Source organism: Gallus gallus, chromosome 4 (assembly GCF_016699485.2).
Source record: "Gallus gallus isolate bGalGal1 chromosome 4, bGalGal1.mat.broiler.GRCg7b, whole genome shotgun sequence".
Lineage (NCBI taxonomy): Eukaryota > Metazoa > Chordata > Aves > Galliformes > Phasianidae > Gallus > Gallus gallus.
Genome location: NC_052535.1, coordinates 9,333,641 through 9,354,064, shown reverse-complemented (window position 1 = coordinate 9,354,064; position 20,424 = coordinate 9,333,641). Strand labels below are relative to the sequence as shown.

Genomic DNA, 20,424 nt, shown 5'->3' with positions numbered 1-20,424 from the left:
CGGCAGCCACGCTGACATTGTTCTCTCAGAAGGAGGGAGGCTCCTCGAAAGCCGCGGACGCAGCCCGAGGGGTGTTCTCGGCCGGCTGGAACCCATCCAGCAGGATCAGGTTTCAGAGCAGGGCTCCTGCGCCAGCTGCATGGAGGAGGAACATCACCATTGGGACAATTGGAAAGAAGAGCCATCCGTTTCTATTCAGGGGATCCAATTTTCTTTTCTGCTTCATCAGATTAACACCAGTGTAGCTCCATTAACTACCGGGGAGTCGCTCTTGATCTGAAACTCAGACACATCAGATTCTCTGGCTTGTGCATGCAGTTCCTCCACTCAAAGGAGCGCAGATGGACGTAGGACCTGTCTACAAAAGCCCTTCTTGTCCGTGGTATGGGGGGAGTTGTTATTCCTCCCTCCCCATTTCAAACACAAGATTTTACTCCCACCTCCTGCTTTTTTTTTTCCCCAGCAGAAGGACCTCACTGACTTCCATGTTGTTTGTTTGTGCCTCCTCCCTCCTGATCCTCCCTCTGTGCTGCCCCAGCACATCACTCACGATGGACCCAAGGGAGAAGTTCCAAGGTGCCTCCTCTTCCTTCAAACCTCACTTCCCAGGTGCTCAGCAGTTTCCCTAAGCCTTTCGTTGCTCTCACAGAACAACAGAGCAAACACTTTCCCACATTCTGCTGAGGCTCCTGTAAGAAGCATTACAGCAAGGAATGGGAGGTCTCAGTCCTTTATCCTACACTCAACATGCATGCTGAAGTAAGCTCAGCCCCACACTGCACCAGGAGACTGCATCATAAGTTACATCATGGGGTATCTGTGTACCGAGCCCGTTAAGAGCGGCGCAGTGAAGAGCCTTGCTTTGTCCAATGATTGCTACTAAATGAAATCATTATGGAGAACTTCCCTAGCAGTACGATGGGTCCAAAGCATGCACACGATCCCTCCAGTTGGTCTACAATGGGTCCGTTGTTCCCTGCCATCTCGCTGGGTGGAAGCACGCTGTGTTTCTATGCTGATGGCCCAGTGTGACCCAGCACTGCTTCCCACCCAAGTGGCTTCACTGCACCCGGAGCACCACACTGTTCCAGCAGCCCTGGCCCTGGCCGAACACCCAACTCTGCAATGCCTTGTAGGGCTCCTGCTTACCAGGTAACAATGATGGCAGTGCCTGCAGTCCACTCGTTAAACCGGATGCAACATTCATCAAACTGCCTCCACATACAGAGGCTGTAACTCATGATGAGCAGCAGCATTGCCACCTTTCAGCAGGACTCAGTGCAAAAGACAAGCCGACGGTTCTAGGTGTGCCTTGCTCAAAACATGCATCTCACCTCGCATGAGATCTCCTCCCTTTGCTGAGAACACCACCGTGCTGCTACAGAACCATCTATGTCTTAAGACTTATGAAGCTGTTTGTCACATCACGTCTTGTCGAGTCTGGAATTGTTACCATCAGTAATGATAATCAAACGCCCACAGTCGATTCTGCCTGCTTAGCCATTCTTAAGAACCTTTCCTAGTCAGAACCAGAATAGGAAACACGTTTCTTATGCCCTGGAGCTCTGCCAGTGGAGAGCCAAGGAGATCGGTGAAGGGTTTCTCCGTGCATTCCAATTGATCCTGGAACCAGGGACACCCAAACTGACTGGTCGTGAAACATTTCTCCCACTGAAACCTCCACTTTTTGGTCAGCCATAAACCGGAGCTACCTTTGATGCAGTGTCAAGATGCCAAGAGTACCAGATGAGGAGGGCTTGGCAGAAGGCCCGCAATCTATTCCGTTGTGCAACCCACTCAAATATCCCATTGCTCTGAAAAGTTGTGAACTTGAGCAAGGAGGTTTGTCTGAAAAGTTCTTAAGCAATTTTCTGGGCTTATTTGAAACAGGAATCGGGCTGTAACAATAGTTATAGAATTAAGAAAACTCTCTCCCTGGCACTGAAAGAGGAACTAAACAAAACCAAACACTCAATTGTATGTCTCTGTGTAACAACCTCCGTATTAGAATGGAGAAATGTGACCTAACATACAGAATGACCTCAATTAGCGGGTGAAGGGCTGATTACACTTTGGCACATGGATGAGCCCTTTGCTAGGAAGAAAATATCAACCATACTCATCCTGCCAGCTACTATTTAAATAACCACACCCGAAACACTATGGGAGAAGGAAACTGGGAAGAAAGGGGTAGTTGTCACAGTTGTGGACAAAGAGCTCGCCTTCCTGCTTACACCAGATGTGCTGTTTTAAGCCCTTGCAGAGCAACCACTGCAAGCTGGGAAGAGACGCTGCAGGTATAATATGCTTTATTCCAATATGCATTTCATCCTTAAAGCTGTGCAGGCCCACTGGTATTTCTCATCAACTTCAAGCAGCATTTGGTCAGACCCTTAAAACCACTGCATCGTGTCTCCCAAATAAACTGCCATGCTTATTAGCGATCCTTTATTGCTCAAAAGCAAGCTAAATTCAGTAATTCTCATGTGTAAAAGCGTGGGGATGGCATTTGAATCGTCACTGGATCCATTCAAACTAAAACATGCAGCATCTCCTGGTATTACTAAGCCACCATGAGCTTTCACACGCCGACAGATGCATCCCGTAGAAAATCCTGGGAGGGAAAAACATCACCTGAACTCGTGTAACAGCCCAGCTGCCCAGTTTTATCACATTCATGGCAAAAGCTCGGAAAGACGCCCTCGACACACACAAAAGCTCCTAGCATCACTGCAACCCCATACATGGACAGGAAGCATCAATGCTCACCTTCAATCCGTTCCCCTTTACACACCTCGCCATCCCGCAGATGTAAGGCAGCCACATCCCAGCACACCTCCACGAGACAGGGGATTCCGACCTCTCTCCACCAGGACAGACCATTGAGGATGCCTGCAAACCACCGGCTCTGGGTTGTGCACATTAAGGGAGTACACTGGCAGGAAAAAAGCTCCTCGCTACCACCTCACTCTTCCTGCAAGGAAGCTGCAGCTGCCATAGCGTGGCTGCTCTTACAGAGCACATCTACAGCATGAAAGGTGGCACAGCAGGAATAAAAATCATCAGTGCTTTAGGCCTTAGAGGTTAAATTGCTACTAAACATCACTGAGCAGCCAGCAACCCGGGGTACCGCTCAGGGAACAGCATTTCATACGGGGCACTGCAATGAGACACTGAGTTAGATTGTGGGTAGGAGATGAACTATGCAGGCTGCTGGAATTTCACATGTCTGAGCTGCAAAACAATCATGCAAAAAAAAACCCAAACACCTAACACATACACTTTCTGCATTGCAGACATTTTTCTTCCTATCGAATACATGATGAATTTGGTCATCAGTGTGAAGAGACTATAAAGAAGAGAGGAAAATGTGAAGTGTCCTTGAAAAGAATTGTATAGGATATCTGTAGCAACAGAAATAAGATGAGGTAAAACAAACATTAAACCCCTATGCACATACTGCCTCATCTAGCAGTGATTCCCAGAACAGGCTTGCATTCATGGAAACCACTTTCTGTATACACACACACGATCACGCTGGGGGAAGCTAAGCAAGTCCAAGAAAACACTCCGTAAGTAGAACGTTTCAGAAGCTATAAATAAAAGGTAGGTAAGCATGCACTTTAACTGGTGCTATGACCATTCCAACATCATAACAGAAAACTGTTGTACACTACTGGAAGTTTGCTGTCAGCACGGTTATCTCCAAGCTCACCTGCTATTTCTACGAGGGAAGACCCCCTCTTCTAAACTGTTATCAACTAACAGGCACAGAAACATAAACGAGACAACACCCACCAGTTTGTAACGCCAGCAAGCCTTAAGGCGTGTTGGGCAACACCAAGTACCTCAGCTTTACTCGAGGAAGCAAAAGTTTAGAACGTGAGCTTCCACGTGGAAAGGCTGGGGTAGAGCCCTGCCGGCGCCAGGCAGCGCGTTTCCTCTGGAACCATCTGTTCCCATTTTGCCTGCATGGAGTCGGTTTTGTTGACACAAGTGCAGCAGCCAGGGGCCCAAGCAGCGGCCGTGCTCCGGACGCCGGGTCCCAACTGCACGGCTCCCTTCAGCACGGGGCCCCTCCGGGAGCGCTGCAGCGGCGCGTCTGCAGCACAAGCAACGAACCACAGTCAGCTTTTGAGGAGTCTTTTTTATTAAGATAAATCCAGCAAAATTCCTAACAGTGGGTACATACAACCGACCTGCCCTTTTAAAAGAAACGTTCGTATTTCATTTAAAAACATGATTACGCCTTTTTTTTTATTATTTATTTATTTATTTTTCAAAACCGACAAAATAAAATTACATTTGGGAAAACAACAGATTTCCAGCTCTTAGGTTTTTTTTTTTTTTTTTTTTTTCATGAAAATAGCTCACCTTCTTTATAAAAGCAACCCACAGAACCACTGGAATGTTTAACACAGTTATCTGTTTTGAGACCTCCCCACTTTAAGAAACCATACAACACATACAAGGGTAAAATTAAAATCTGAAGTCTGTAAGCATGACTTACACAAAAAGGGACACACTGACAGAAGTCAAAAGCTACCACCACTTATTCTTTCCATGTACCATACAAACTATTACAATCACAAAATTTAAAAACAATGATTTTTTTTTTGTTTTGTTTTGTTTGTTAGGGATTTAATTCCCAAGTAACCGAGATGAAGATGTTCCATAATTAAATTCATGCTAAAAAAACCTGCATTTATAAAATAGTTGATAAAAATATTCCTCTCTGTTAACAATACAGCATGGAGGTACGGATACCAAATGATGGAGATATAGGGCAGGGTTAACATTACTCGGACTTGGCTTCCTTATCATCAGATGCTTCAGCAGCTGGTGCCTATAAAAGTGTTTGGGAAGAATAGAAATATTATTTGTAATGCTAATCGGATTCCATTCTAACAAGCATCAAAGAGAGACTACTTTGTTAGCACGCACGCGGACAACATTTTGTGTAGATAAACAGGAAAGCACAGCTACTACCAATAATATCAACACAACAACACGTTGGCTGATAACTCTAAAAATTCAACTACGGAAGAGCATTATTTGATGACTGAGCTCATATCAGAATGTTAAGAGAATCCAAAGAGACAGAAATTTGAAACATTTTAGATGAGGATCAATCATGTGGTAGGAGGAGTTCACGTCCTCATCTCCGTCCACTCACAAGGAGGTGTAAGAATTACACACAGCCGCAATATGTGTGTGTTGCACTAACTTCAGGGAAGCTGATCTCACCTGTTCTCTATAAAAACGTCTGCTATTACTTTTTAAGTCAATGCGTCAAAATTGCCAAGCTCCTATCAACAATCCTTTGAAGTACAATGGTGCCATATTCATTTTTAGCAGAGAAGCTTGAGAATTGTTTTTTAGAATGAACAAATAAATGACCCATTAACTGTCTAACGATACTCGGCACACGAAGAGAGAGCACTGTAAATCAAAAGCATTGGAGTACACAACAGGCTAGTCTATGCCTACAGGGATAAAAGGAGCCCGTAGCAAATGTTGCACTTCTATCAGCAACAGGAGTGCTAGGAAAAGGCCATCAGGAGCAGACTGAAGCTTGTAGCTAGTCCTAGCAAATGGCAGCTCTTATGTAAGTAGCTGATACAGTAAGAACCTGTAAGGAAGAGGCTTGCAGATCAAGGGACAAGACCAAGAACCCATAAGAAAGAGGCTTGCAGATCAAGAGACAAGACCAAGTTTGCTTTGAAGAACTCTTGCTGAACTGTTCTGATGCGAAGAATTGTTTTAAAGAATTGTGTAAAACTTAAAACCAGATTTCTGGCACAGTACCAACCTGTGCTGAGCAGAATAGGCAATCCAGAAGTCCAGAGAGGATACGCAAAGTCAGCTCAGGGTTGGACAGCAATCCTTCTGAGCTCTATTGTTCCCCAGATATTCTGCATTGCTCTTGTGCCAACACAGAGAGGGACACTACAATAGCACAGACCACCTGTGGAAGGGCTCTACCACATAGCAGGAAAGAGTTTGAAGGAGAATGCTATTCTTTCAGGCTCTCCCTGGGAGTCGCCCTGCGCAGACACTGCAGCTGGTGTGTCTTAACAGGACAGCAGTGAACACACCACCTTCCGACAAGGAGGCCCCAATCATTAGTTCCAGCAGATGCATTACCAATACATCTGTGTTTATTCCCGTGTTTACTGTAGCTAAGGTACCTCATTAGTTTTGGTATCTCCATTTTCAGAGTGGTTTTCTTCTTTTGCATCCTCTTGTTTAGTTTCGTCTTTGCCTTTGGCTCCTTTCTTCCCTTTTGTTGCTGCCTTTTTGTCTTCCTTTTTATCGTTTGCTGCCTTTTCTTTCTGTTAAGAAAAGAAACTGTGATATGGCAAATGCTGATTTCCAACTCGTGCGCCTTCATTCGCAAGTTCTCAACTCTGAAACTGTCCACACAACCTGCTTCTACACACAGGACTTCCTAGTGACAAAGATGAGATGAAGGTTTCTATGGAGAAGTGTTTTCCTTCTATTCTGCCCCAAACGTGCTACTGGGAAGTGCATAATATAAAAGCAGGCACAGCTGGGGTTAAAAGAATTCCTATTTTAAATAGGCATTCAATTAAATTAGCTAAAAAATGCTGGAGTTGAGCTGGCCTGTATTTCTGCTGTGCTGCTGAAAGGCATACCAAAGAACAAAAAGAACATGTGCGACTAGTGGAAATACCAGAATACTTCAGATGTGCTATTGAGGCCTATTTGGAAAACTGTAACAAAGCTGTAGTCAAAGGACTTTCCCCCTTGACTGCCCGAAATATTCCTTACTATAATAAACCATTTGTGTGAAACACAAGCTGGGGACCCAACAGCATCACTTCAATAACAACGCAAACTTTGCAGTTATTATTTAACCACAGTTTCTTGTATGGCTTATCAGACTAAATCAAAACAAAGTTCGATGCCACAACTTCTGCACTAAGAGTTTTCTACATAGCAAGGTCAGACCCTGACCCTAACTCAGAAACAAGCACGGTTTCTTATCAGTTTCACTTGCAAGGATCTGCCTCTTGCTGCCAATAAAGAACCCGCAAACCAGAAACCATCAAAGAATCTAAACAAATCATGCTTGATAAACATAGCTCCAACAAAAGAACAATAAATGTCTCCAAAACTACTACCCAAAGGTAAGTGAAGCTAGAGCCATTAATCAGGTAAAGTCACCTGATTATTCAGTAATGCTGATGATAAAAAGCTCACCCAAATTAAAACCAAGTCCTGTAATAATACAGAAAGCTCAGACAGGAGGTTGGCAGCACCGATCAGGTGTGAGGCTTTTTCCTCTCTATCCTCCCATTCCCCAACCTGACCTTCCTGAGGGATTTCAGCCCACCTGGAAAACTCCACCACAGTGGCATTAGAAGCCTCTTTCCCCTGAGCTATGCCCACTCTCCAGAACCTTCTCCTCCATTCTGGGGGCTGACTTATGAAGGACACACAATGGCTCTTTCCCAGAGTGAAGGAGGAGAGTCATCAAATAGAGGAGGAAAGAGAGCCATCTGCCTCCACTCACCCTCTTTCCCTCAGTTGGAAGAGCACCACTTACACTTTCAAGAGGCACAGTGGAAGAAGGAAAAGGCCAAGAAAAATAACCATCAGAGTAACACCAGCACATAACTATTCTGGAAGTGCCTGGGAGTGTTAAGGTTTGGAATTGCAATGCTGCTGTGATACTGGTTTGTTCTCTGTCACATGAACAAACTTCTGGAGACCTCTGAAGCACACAGAAGCAGTCTCCTGTGAAGGGCTCCTCTAGCAGCACGGGTGTGTTAGTCACTTGCACTGCAGAGTACTCTCTATCAGCAAAGCCTCTTAAAACAAGACTTGAGAAGAATCCAGAGAAACTACTTTCCGTGATTGGACTCTGAACGGAGAAAAAGTGCCTTGCAGCATACAGCTGTGAGTGGGGAACCTGGGATTCTGTAAAACTCTTACTACAACCCCTTCTGCATAGATATTGGTCTTGTATTAGATAGCTTCAGAGAGCCAAAATGCAGCTCAAGTATCCTAAATTCAAACCAGCACCTTAATTGCAAGAAGAACAATGCCACTACCCTGGGTGTGGGGCAGCGCCCAGCAGAACTCAATGGTATACAGTCCCTAAGAGTAAATGCACCATACAGCTTTTGCAGCACGGGACTGGAGTAAGCCCTAACAGCCACTTACTGTCCTTTCAAGTGCTTAGCTCTGCAACTCCACAACTCTGTTAACGCAGCTTCTGCGTATAAATCTTGAGATGTTTCGATAAAAATGAAAATCAAAAAAGCAAACCTGAAAAAAACCAACACCACACCTCATAGGCAATCGCACCGACCTCTACACCAGCCATCAGCAGAAGCTGACCCCAGCGCCTGCAGATCCCAGCTCCTTCCACTGGGGCTACGGGAGCAATGTGGGCTAAAGGGGAGCAGCCACTAGAGGGAGGTGCAGAGCCGAATGCTGGCAGCTCACACCGCAGGAATGCTGAGCAGCAGTGAGCAGCAGGGCTCCTCGGTTTCCCCGCAGCTCTGGAATGGGATCTAGAAGTTCAGGCTGCACGGCCAAAACGCAGATGTGACAGACTTGCTCTGGTCACCACTGTGATTACAGAACTGAGATGGGGGATCCCCAGAACAGCATGTGGGGTTCTCTTTCTTGTCCTCTCCTAGTGACATCTTTGCTGCTCCATACAGCAGAACTTGAGGCAGAGTAGTTTTTTTCATCATCTGGGAGCTCATGATGCCATAATGCGATTGCAAAGGCTTTTAAATGTACAGAAAAGGGCTCCTAGATCTCAGCCCATCAGACCCTCCTGTAAGCAAAACTCTCACACCTGTGCTGTGCTCAAAACCACCAAAGAAAATGTATGATGGAAACAGACTAAAAGAACTTTTTCGTTTTCCAAATAGCAAATGCCTCATACAATCTGTGTACTTACAGATAGCTCTAAAATGAAAAGATTGCAAACCGTGACCACTGGGAAAGCGTGGCAGAAGGGAAGGATAAATACCTCATGGATCACAGAAACAGCCCCCTTCTACGTTTCAAGTGGTTGCTCCAAGGCACAAAGCAACTTTAAATGTTTCTTGTTTAACTATATTGTCAGATATGCTGGTATTTTTGACATTTCAGCAAATATCCAGCTTAAGGAAATGAGTATGTAGATCTTTATCTCCAGTGATTAAAATCTGATAAGCTGATAAATGAAAGGAGTGCCTCTGAATGAAAACTCAGTAAGAAACTGCAATTAGAGGCATGATTTTCAATGCCTTCCCTAATTGAATCTCTGATCTCTATTGAAATCAATACAATTTCCCAACAATACATGGTAAGAAAGTACAGAATGGCCTTGCAAGGCAGCAGCAAAGCCTCACTACAACTGACTGAAAATCTGATCAGTTTACCACATTCCTTCAGGAGAATTTGGATTAAATTAATTTTATGCCTTTCACATTGTTTTAACCCACAAGATTCAATCTTAAATCTTTAAAGAAAACTGTGACAAAAAAAATCAGTTGTGGATGTTGTGGTGTTTTTTTTTTTTCCCCTCCATGAGTACCCTGAAAAATAGAAGTGTTAACTCCAGTTCAGGATACCCTGAACACTTACCTTAGGTGCTGCCTTTTTGGGCTTTGGCTCCGGTTTAGGCGGAGCAGGTTTCTGTACAAAACACATATAAGAAACAGTCAGATGAACCCTATACAAGTTTTAGCATTATGTTGGTAACTTTTGAAAACTTACTCAAACGAAAGATTTTTTAACTTGACAGCTTCTTTCAGTAGTAATAAGGAATTAATGTCAGTGATGGGTCAGTATATTTTGTTGTTCAAACTCACATTTCCTCATATATCTTACAGTGGCTACAGCACAGATGCTGACTAGCAGTAGCAAGTGGATCACTACTGTGTCTGAGTGTTACTGTCTGCTGTGAAGGTAAGCATGTGTCAGAAATGAAATGTATTAATATTTGGACACAACTCTAGAAGCCAACACACATCTTAGCTTTCACTGAAATTAAGTACTTCCTTTTTTAAACAGCAACTGTTATCCACTTGGCATTTCCATGACTGCTTAAAAAAGGGCTGGGCACACTAAGTCTGTAGGAAAGGATACCAAAAGCCTGTGTAAGACTGACTTTGGGCTTAGCCCTACCACTCGACAGAGATTTACACCCTCTAGATCTCAGCTTACCCAACACTTGGGCACTGAAAATCAATGGGCAAATTACAAGCTTAAGGAAAGCGTGAGCAATTTAAAGAGCTATGGGCAGGTATCTGTAGTGAGCAGACCTACAGACACCAAGTTTGTCTTAAAATCAATAGTCCTTGAGTCTGGATACCTAACTCATGTGTCCAGACATGTGTTCATTAATACAGATGAATGAAACGACTTGCACAACTCATGCGAGGTGTCTGAAAGTGAGCACTGTAATGTGCTGCTGCTCCAAAGTTGGACACACAAAGTAGGAATTTTGCTCTTAAATACTTTTGTACTCTTAACTTGGCCTCTGACAATAGCAGCAGAAAAAGACAGTCTCTCTACAACTGTCCCCCAGAACTTAACATCCCACGAGATGGAATATGAAGAGATTAAAGAGGGATACTCACAGCAGATAGTCTGGCCGACCTTCTCTTTGGCTGCATAAAGAAAGGAGTGTCACTACAGCTCAGCAAGCACAGAGCAGTGCTTTCCCAGCACCAGGACAGCACACCACACACCCCTACACACCCCCGGATTTAGGAACCTCTGGACACAGAGGTGATGGCTCGTTCAGTGCTGCTCCCCTACACGAGCACCCTTGTGTCTCACTGAGGTGCCAGGTGATCACATCCCCTTACTACCCTGAAGGCCGTGTCTGAGCTGTAAGGGCATGGAGGCCCACGGCCTTCAGCTCTGCAACGGCCAACGGCCTCACAGGACTGAGAGGACGGGTGGTCACCGGGGGGGTCCTGCAGTGCAATGCTAAGGGCTCACACCCCTAAGGGGAACCTCGAATTTAACCCACGCCACCACAGAAGTCCTGCGCAGAGCGGTACTGAGGATGGAAATCCTACCTCCTCCTTCGCCTCGCCTTCAGCTGGAGCCTGCAAGAGAAGCGAGAGGGGCGGTGAGCGACGACGCGGCCTCGCGGCCTCACACCCTCGCGGGGTCCCTGGGGCCGCCCGGCGGACTACAGCTCCCAGCGTGCCCCGCGGCCGCCGAGCCCCTACGTCACCGCGCCGCGGCGTCGCCGCGTTTAAAAAGTTCCCGCCAAATCCGCGGCCACAACAAGGTCGCCGCCGGCCCCGCGCAAGGACAAAGCTCCGCGCGCGCCCCGCTCCCCCGTGGCTCTGCGCCGCGTCCCGCCGCGCGGGGACCCCCTCCGCCCCCGCGGAGCGGCCAGCAGCGCGCGGCAGCCCGCACCGCCGCGGGGGGCGCGGGGCTCGCGGGGAGCCCGAGGGAGGGGCGGGCGGAGAGGGGCCCCCCGGGGCCGGGCGGGGGGGCCGGGGAGGGGAGGTGGGGGGGATCCCGGCGGCGTGGGCCGGGGGAAAGTTGTTAATGATGGTGGCGGCTTCCCTTCAAGGACGGTTTCAAACTCTGCGCCGCCTAATGGCTCCGATTCACCATTGCACAACCATCTGGTATGACAAGAAGTGGGAGAAAAAAAAAAAAAAAAAAAAAAAAAAAAGGAGAACAAAGGCAAACGGCGGAGAAAGGGGCACCGTCCGCGGCTCAGCGCCGCCGGGATACGGCCCGACCCGCGCTCCGATGCCGCCGGCGCTGCCCAGGGCTGGCGCGGGGCGGTGGGCGCCCGGCGGAGCGGCGCGGCGCGGCCCAGGCGCGGCGGCACCATGGAGGCGGCGGGAGCAGCATGGAGACGGCCGCGCTGCGCCCGGCGGCGGCCCGAAGTGAACTCGCAGCTCCGCGCCGCGCGGCCCCGGCCCTCCGAGAGCGGCCGCGCTGCTGGACGGGCACCAAAAAATGGGAAACGCCGAAACTCTGCGTGCACGCACGGACACACACACACACACACACACACACACACACACACACGGCGAATCGGTGCTGTTTGTGCACAAACGGCCGTAATCCTCCCGCCCCCGTTCTGCCCCACTTACCTTTCTTTTGGGCATAGTTGCACCTTAATAGTTGACTGCAAATAGAGAGATCGGGAGAGGTGTAAAAAATAGGAAGGGAACCGCCGAGAAACTGTTTTCGAGCGTCCTGCGGGATTGCCAAAAAAAAAAAAAAGAAGAAAAAAAGAAAAAAAAAAAGAGATGCCGACGGGCCCAAGAGTTAATTGCAGCAGAAACTGAACAAAAAAAAAATCCCCCCCTCTTTATTGCAAACAGTAAAATACACCAACACGCAACCAAACTGCATGAATGGGGAGCGCGAGATGGGCCCAGCCGCAGAGTGACGGCCGCCGCAGCCAATGGGCGCGCGGGAAGCGGCGCGGGGGGCGGGGCGGGGGCGGGGGGCGGGGCCGAGGCCGTAGCGCGAGAGACGCTCGCACACGGAGGGCCGGCGGCGGCCTTACGCTGTCTGCGCAGCGGAGCGGCCTAACGCGCGCGGTGAATACGGCGCGGCGCCGCCGGCGGCCCCGGCGCGGCTCGTGGAGGGCGGGAGGCGTCGGTGCGAGGCGGCCCCTCGTCACTGCCGCTCTCGGAACGGCTCCGCGCGTCGCGGTGCTGCCCCGGCGGCCGCCGAGCCCCCCCCTCTCCCCCCCGTCTCCTCCTTCCTCGCGTCCCCCCAGAGGCTGGGAAAGAAACTTCCCCAAAGTTAGCGCAGGCCGCAGGACGACAACATGGCGGCCGCTCCGTCCCTCGCGGGGCCGCCATGGCGCGGGGCGCTCCCGCCTCGGGCCCGGGGGGGGGGGCGGTGGCGGCGGGGAGGGTCCGCGGGAGCGGTACCTGAGGAAGGGGCTTCGGGGCGGCCCCGCGAGCCGCTGCCTTTGTCCGCAGGGAGCCGAGGTCGGGGCGCGGAGCTGCGTGCGGTGTTGGTGTCGGCGCGGGCAGGAAGGTGCCGGGCAGGGGGCAGGAGGAGGCGGCACGGAGCTGTGCAGCCGCGCAGCCCGAGTGCCTCCGGGACGGGCAGCGGCGGGCGGGGGCTGTCGGCCCCGGCTACAGCTGGTAGGCGCCGTTCGCTCGGCTGCGTCTCACCCCAGCGGCCCGAGGTGCTGTTTGGAGCGGGGCCTCGGGGTGAGGTAGACCCTGTGCTGAGGTCCCGGGCAAAACCGATGCTTCGTTTTGTCCTAACTACGCGTTCCAGCAGGGCTCGTGGCACCTGTTATGTCAGTCTCTGGGGAAAGCGCAGGGCATACACGCACTGGAGCCGCTGCTCAAGGCATGGCCTTACTCCTGGCAAAAGGCACTTGAACCTTTCTGGAAGCCCACAGTTAGGCACAATCTGCAGTCTGACAAGAGTGTTTTGGCACTTAGCACTGTCCGTGCGACACAAGTTGCCCTGGCATCTGAACTGGTTGTGAGTTAACTAAGGCTTCTCTGCCCAACACCTAGCTCGTGTAAGAGCAGTCTGCAACGTACAGCAGTTTTAGATCATCATTTCACATAATGTTATCATGTCCTTAGTTGAAACATCGTTTTTCTAGCAAATTCTCTCATGCGTTACATTCTCATAGTTCTTATTTTCTATACTTCTCTCATTCTTAGGCTGCTCTGGAGTCCTTTCAGCCTTGCACTCTTCCTTACATCTACACTGGGTTAACCAGATTAGTTATGTCAGTATGGCGTTCGCCAACTTGGCAGTGGCGTCACCACGTTGGTTCAGATTCTTTTTCTGATCCCCTGTAATCCCCAGAACACTTTCAGCGATGCTCTTATCTGAACTGCTCCCCATGTTCTTTACAAATTCATAATGACTTTCTGATTTGTCGCTTTTGAAATTACCTCATTCTCAAAGTACGTGTCAGTATATCTTCCTGGAACCTTGGATTTACTCGGAACGGTTTTCCATTCACAAGTTCACCTTTCTTCTCCTTCCTGCAGTCAATCAATGGGGAACCTGCAAATTCCACGATATTTTTTTGTAGATACACACCAGTTATTTCAGAAGTTCTCTGGCTGGCCTCCTGAACTATTTGAGTGTGTTTTCCAGGCACTGCCAACCTGAGTAACCACGTAACCAATTCAATGTAATGTGTTCTTTCCTGCTGCTACTTGTTGTTGTCACCTCCCAAAAGCGTTCGGTTCAGTAACAGGTTACAGGGCAGTTTTGAAGGCTGAAGAATCTAACGTGCTGGTTTTTTGTGTGTGTGTGCCTTCCTTTTCTGTCAGCAGTGAACATTATTTTCACCTGTTTTGCTTTTATTTCCAGCGCATATAGGTATAACGTGTTCCTATATCCTCCTCTGGCACTCATTTTGGACCTTTGTCTCTCATTTTGTTCCTGCCTGCCCATGGTTTTCTGCAGTGCTAATTCTTAACAGTGTGCTTGTTTCCACTTTTTGCACAATTTGGAAAGACTGCTTATATATTCTATATAGTATATATTACATTAGTGCTGCATTATATCATGTTGGTTCATGGTTCATGTTGGTTGTTAATGCTCTCCGTGTGCCTTCTGTGTGAGGTGGTTTGTTGTTCTGTTGAGGCCTTTCTTTCAGTAACAGCTTTCCCTCCTTTCCCACTGATCATGACACCTTTATATTTTCAGCCATTCTCTTTTATTAATCAAGATTTTAAATAGTGTTTCCACCCGTTTTCTCCATCTTCTAAATAAAAAATTGCCTAAAACACATTTCAGGAGACCTGGGTCTTCTTTCAAGACTCTGTGTCCCATAATAGAAGTTCTCCATTGCAAACAAGGTTTGTGCTTCAGTTGCTTTTGCCAGTTGCCTTGAAAAGTTTCACCTGTCTGTAGTTGCTGAGTCGTTCTCCCTGTGTTCTGTGAAAAGTCTTGTTTGTGGAAGAGGAGCAGGAATTCTCTCAAGTGCAGGTCAGCCTGTTCCCCTGATGAGAACAACTTGCATGACAGCACTTCGGTTGAAAGCTCAGGTGAAAATATGCACTGGAAATTAAGGACAGACTTGAAATTCACTTGGAATTTCACATTTCATGTGCTTTGCTTTTGTGTTTTTCGAATATTTTGACTGCTCCAAAAATGTTCATTAAACCACAAACTAACCTGAATAATTGTTAATTAGAAGATCGCTTCCCTCTCAATAGATAGGATAAACTGTGGCATGGTATCGTGACACTGCAGCTGTCATTGTGCAGACCTACAGACGTGGTTATACCTATGGATATTCTAAACACCTTTCCTTCAGGCCGAGTGGAAGGAACACTTAAATACTCTTTTATCTAACAATAACTGGAAAGAACAGGAAGTCACCTATCAAATAAATGGGAAGGTGGCCATGGCTGGTTGAGTTTTCTTCTAAGCCGCACAGGCAGCTGTATGTTCAGCTGTGATCGTAACCAAGCAGCAGGTAAGAGAAGCACTCACGTGCATGGCCACAATGAGGACCTTTACCCTTCCTTAAAGGAGGCCATGCTACCATGGGCGTTAATGCAGTAGTACAAATCTGATCCACATTCACAGATGTTAATCCCAGCACACAGTACGGGGCTTACACTGGTTTATGACTGTACAGTAGCCTTATGTGTGTTGTGGGAAGACAAAAAGTACTTGATATGACATGTTAGAATATCACGGGGTAATACACTTGGCATACAGCCTGCCAGCACAAAATTAGTCGGTTAGACCTTTCTGACAGATTGGGTCCAGGGTGTAAGTTTAATCTGAAGCATTGATTTGTGTCACATGATCTTTTTGGGTCATTTTTCCTAGAACTGGTATGGTAGGTTCAGTACAAAAAGGTCTAAGCCTGAGTTTATGTTATCATATCACCAGACTACAGAGAAATTATTATTAGGGTTTTTTTGTGCTACTGTTTCTGCTAAATTTTGTATTCAGCATAGGCAAATGGACCAGGTTATAGACTCACAGAGGCAAAACCTCCCCATCTGCAAACAGAAACATAGCATGACTATCTCATAACCAAAACAACACAGCCAGCGCTCTGAACATGCAATCTAAACTGCCCACACTAAACTTATAGAGCAGTGCTCACATGCTGACTAATTTATAGAAGGCCGGGAAATTACAGACAAGTAATGTGCAAGAAAATGCTTTCAGACTGAATCGATCACAACTGTGCCCACTTTTTGCTTCCAATCTCTGCACAATCAAGCAAGACTCAGTCTTCTCTCTTTTGGTTCTGCGCTGGTTTGATTCCTGGTTATTCTGTTTATTAAGCAGTCATCTCAGGGATCTGCATCTCTCCAACGTCCTCCAAAGTGCTGTTAACCATGTCTTGAATGTTTTCAAAGAGGTGAACCTGATGCCAGAGGACACCTCTAGCATTTGATGAATATTTTCCTCGATCACCCTCTTGCGCCTAAGCAATTCAAGACATTTCTGAACAAAGGCAAAACGTCCACAGAATCACTCCTGAGTGATTGACTTCTATCCTTCTTGAAACTTGTAACTTACACACACAACCTGCAGGAAGACTGAAAAAGCTTTTCAGTCTCATCAGGAGCAGGAAGTCTGAGAGACGTTTTCTAGAGCCAATCTGCTATCAAGGTATACAAAGGAATACACAGAAGAGACAAAATTGGAGCAGAAGCCCCAGATGAGCTTTTTGCACATGTTTATTGTGAAGGAGGCTGGGGCAGTTCCCAGACAGGAACTCACAAACTTGTCTGAGGATCTGTCTCGCGCTGAAGCATCAGTAAGGGTTAGAATAAATGGACAAAGTGAATAATAACACACTAACCATTGCCAGATGGTCCTCACCACCCGTGCAGAAGTGTGCAAGTCTTCCTTTAAAACTGCTTCCATACAAAGCCTCATGAGACAACTAATGCAGCACCAGCTTTTATTAACAGGTCCTGGGGAGACTCGGCACATGGGGAGGCTGTGACCAAGAGAGCATAGGGAAGATTTTCAAAGTCACACTACCTTTAGCACTTGTTTTTCACAAGCCTTTCCAACAGCCATTTTGAGATGCCCAGAACACAGCAGGGCTAGTCGGGGCACGGCTTGGAGCTGGTGGGATGGATTGCCACTGCTGGGTACAAGGAAAACGAGAGACAAGGAAAACTGTAAGAAGGGGTTGCAGCTGGCCAGCCTTTGCCTGCATGGAGGTCAGCAGAGGGACGAGAAGCTTCAGGGGCAGGGAGCAGTGAGAATCCCCATGAGGCCTCTGCTGCTGAGCCCTGGACCTGCTGCTGCATGCAGTCATGTTACAGCCTGTGCCCACAGCAGTGCTGGGTGCTTTTTTTTTTTTATGTACAAGATATGGTCTGCCAAAAATGTTTGCCAGAGCTGTTCTGTGTTTGTCTGTTTGTCTTGGCACACCTGCTCACAGCAATTCTGGTTGTGCCTACCTCTGCAGGTAGTGCGGTGCAATGGGAATGCATCTGAGCAGTGACACAACTGGTGCAGAGGTCCCCATGTCCACACAAGCTGGAGGGTACTGTGTGTATACCTGGAGCCTTCCTCCAGCCCAGTGTCATCTGAATGTCATGAAATGAGTGGCTGTGAGGCTGCTCTGTGCCAGCATGTCCAAGCACGGTGTGGGAGGTGTGCTCCAAAAGCACGCTGCGGATCCAAACAGCAGCACTGATGTGGGTGCTCCAAGGTGCTCAAAATGGACGTCCAAAATGGAGGTCCAGGAGAGGGGCTCTGTAAGCACTGCACTATCAGAACAATGTAACAATATTAAGACAAAAAGTAGTATTACCCCCCGAAAATTAATCTTTATAAACTATCAGAACAATACAACATTATTCAAAGAATTTAAATCGCCCGTTGCACGCTGAGAATCAAACCGACGGCTCCAGCGGTGCTCAGGGGTGGGACCGCCGAGTGAAGCCCAGGCCCGGCCGCTTCCCCCCTCCGGCCCGGCACAGCGGCGGCCGTGCCAGCAGGGGGCGCGCCCCGGCAGCGAGCCGCCCCCCGCCACGGCCCTCCCGGCCGTCCCTGCCCGCCCGCCCGCGGCCGGAGGGAGGGTTCTGCGGGGAGAGGGCAGCTTCGGGGAGGTCCCGGCGTTTGAACGTGAATTGAAGCGTGCGCTTCCTCTTAGTGAAGGAGAGTGAGGTGGTCTTGCATTTGCAGCGGGTTTCAGGCGCAGACCTTTGTCGGGAAATCATTGTCGCTAAAGATATGAAAAGCTGTTTTGACTGATGAAAGCAAAATGTTTTCCACCTAGCCCTGCTTTGATCCTGCTCTTATCTGTAATATTCATAGTGATGATGTCCAGTGATGCTTTGGTAAACAGCCCTACAAAAACTAGTACTGGTGCAAGCCAAAGTCCAGGGAAGGGGGTGGACTGATGTTACTTTTGTTTGCTTTATGTCATGCAGACACACACCTGTACATTTTAACAACTCCATCAGTCCCACCACAGAGGTAATGAGTAGATGAAAAGAAAGAAAAGCGCACCCCATGCTCTGTGTGGTGTCTCACTGCCTCGTGCTGCCTTACCCAATTACACATGGAAGTGCAGAACCGTAGCCTGTCTTCATTTCCAAATGAGAACAGGAGAAGCAGAGCTCCTGGAGCACCCCGGCTCTCCTATTGAGAATGCTGAGCTGAGTTTCTGACCAACTGCACGTTCCTCTGTTTCTGTTCAGACAAATCAAGATCATCTTCTCCAGCAATATTAAAAACAAAATAAGGAAACCCGGTGCATTCTCATGTTACTTGCCAACTGACTAAATTCTGGATTTATTTCTCCCTGTTGTTACAAAGAAGCTGTGGAGCATTTGGAGCACATGTGCTTCCTGACCTTTTGTACAGGAGGGATTCTGCACTTGATCAGTGTAATGTCTTTTATTGCCAGATTCTACTCCATTTGTCTTTTTAAAGGTAGTTTACTTTGCCAGTATTCAAAAGGTCCCATCCTGGTCTTCAGTTTAAGCAAGTAATAAGTAGATCTTTGCCATTACTTGCAACATTTTACCTTGAATACCCATACGACCCCTGGATGGCCCATCCATTGGGTGTTCTGCCTGGCTGGACAAGGCAAGGGCTGGTGGTGGGCATCAAGGAGTACTTGCACGCACTCTTGCTTCATAATTCATCAAATAACCTACAGCAAAGTTAAACTGTACCATTTTCCTTTCGTGAAAGAGACAGGAATAAAAGATATGACCTGACAAGATGACCTTCTAAAAACATACACTACAGTAAGTGGGAAAAGGAACTGAAGAGACAATTACTGCTGTTATATACAAACTACTTCCTTGGCTGCACAAGAACAGTGGATTTTCCTCCTAGAGGCATAATATCACATTTTTTTATTTTGAGGTTTTGGTCTACCTGGAGAAGGATAATTAAACACTTCAGAGTTGTTTAACTTTGAAAGCAAAAATAATGCCATGGATTTTACATGAGTAGTCTGGGAATAAAAGCCATTGCACTTTTCTGCCAATAGAGTAGAAAATTTACTATTGCGAGTCAAGAAAACCTAGTCATGTCTGTAATACCCAACCGGTGTATAACTCTAACATTATAAATCTTCTTTCATGAAGATAAAATGCCTTTTAAAGTGCACTTCTGAGAGCAATGATTATGGCAGGTTTTTCTCGGGGAGGAAAGGCAGGGTGCAGTGCATTGCAGGGGAATTTCAACTCTGAGAAGCTGCAGGGCGTTGTGAGGAGGAGAGCTGGTCAGAGGGCAGTCGCTCAGCCTTGCAAGGACAGGTAAACACGGAGTTCAATTCAATATATCTACCCAGGTCTCCACCTGTATTGTTTTCATTTTGGCTGATAAGCTTTAGTTTCTGCCTCTGCTGTTCCTTACTGTTAATCGGATCACAGAGAATCGTGCTTCAGAGGAGATGGGAATTATGAGCGTACTTCTCAAACGGCACTGAAGGAAGCTGTGCAAACACATCTGAAGAAACGTTCCTGGAAGAATTTTAATCTGTTTGTTTTAAAAAGCACACTGCTTATTTCTATTAAATTTTGAACCTCCCCAAACTGGGCGGTTTTTATTGCGTATCACCATCCTAATGAAATATTTTGGCTTACTGCATTTCCAAAACACACATCAACCTCATGACACTCTCAAAGATTCAGATAAACATTAAAAGTAACACCAAAATTAGGCATGTCATCTTCAAAATTGTTCTCTCACTGTTGAGAAATTAATGACATGAATGTGAGAGATTTAATTCAACAGACCCTTTAATCCAACAAACCCTTTTAGACAATCATGCCTGTGGTAAGAAAAACCACCTAATAATTTGACATAGGAAGGCTTGTTTTGTTTGAAAACATCATTTTGAAAATACCTTCCTCCTGTTTCCAAGACCAGAAAAAACACCTTTCTTTAATCTAAGCTTGTAGATGGTAAAATTTCAGCTTGCTGTGTTTATCATGATAAGTATTTTCCATTTTCTGT

The 20,424-nt window shown here is 47.3% G+C and overlaps 1 protein-coding gene across 3 annotated transcripts; it reads right to left on the bottom strand.

Moving 5' to 3' along the window:
- Positions 1–4,138: 4,138 nt before the first annotated feature.
- On the bottom strand, positions 4,139–13,017 carry HMGN5 (high mobility group nucleosome binding domain 5). 3 transcript variants are annotated; one of them, NM_001396397.1, is made up of 7 exons: positions 12,900–12,993; positions 12,105–12,139; positions 11,061–11,090; positions 10,614–10,643; positions 9,616–9,666; positions 6,192–6,335; positions 4,139–4,846 (listed from the first exon to the last, which is right to left on the bottom strand). In NM_001396397.1, the coding sequence occupies exons 2-7, from the start codon at positions 12,117–12,119 to the stop codon at positions 4,799–4,801; spliced, it is 318 nt and encodes a 105-aa protein (NP_001383326.1). In that variant the 5' UTR covers positions 12,120–12,139; positions 12,900–12,993; the 3' UTR covers positions 4,139–4,798. The 3 variants fall into 3 exon arrangements, with proteins under 3 accessions (NP_001383326.1, NP_001383503.1, XP_015134007.1); XM_015278521.4 differs by having other exon boundaries at positions 4,615–4,846; positions 12,105–12,210; positions 12,900–13,017; NM_001396574.1 differs by lacking the exon at positions 12,900–12,993 and having other exon boundaries at positions 4,452–4,846; positions 12,105–12,385.
- Between the last annotated feature and the right edge of the window lie 7,407 nt (positions 13,018–20,424).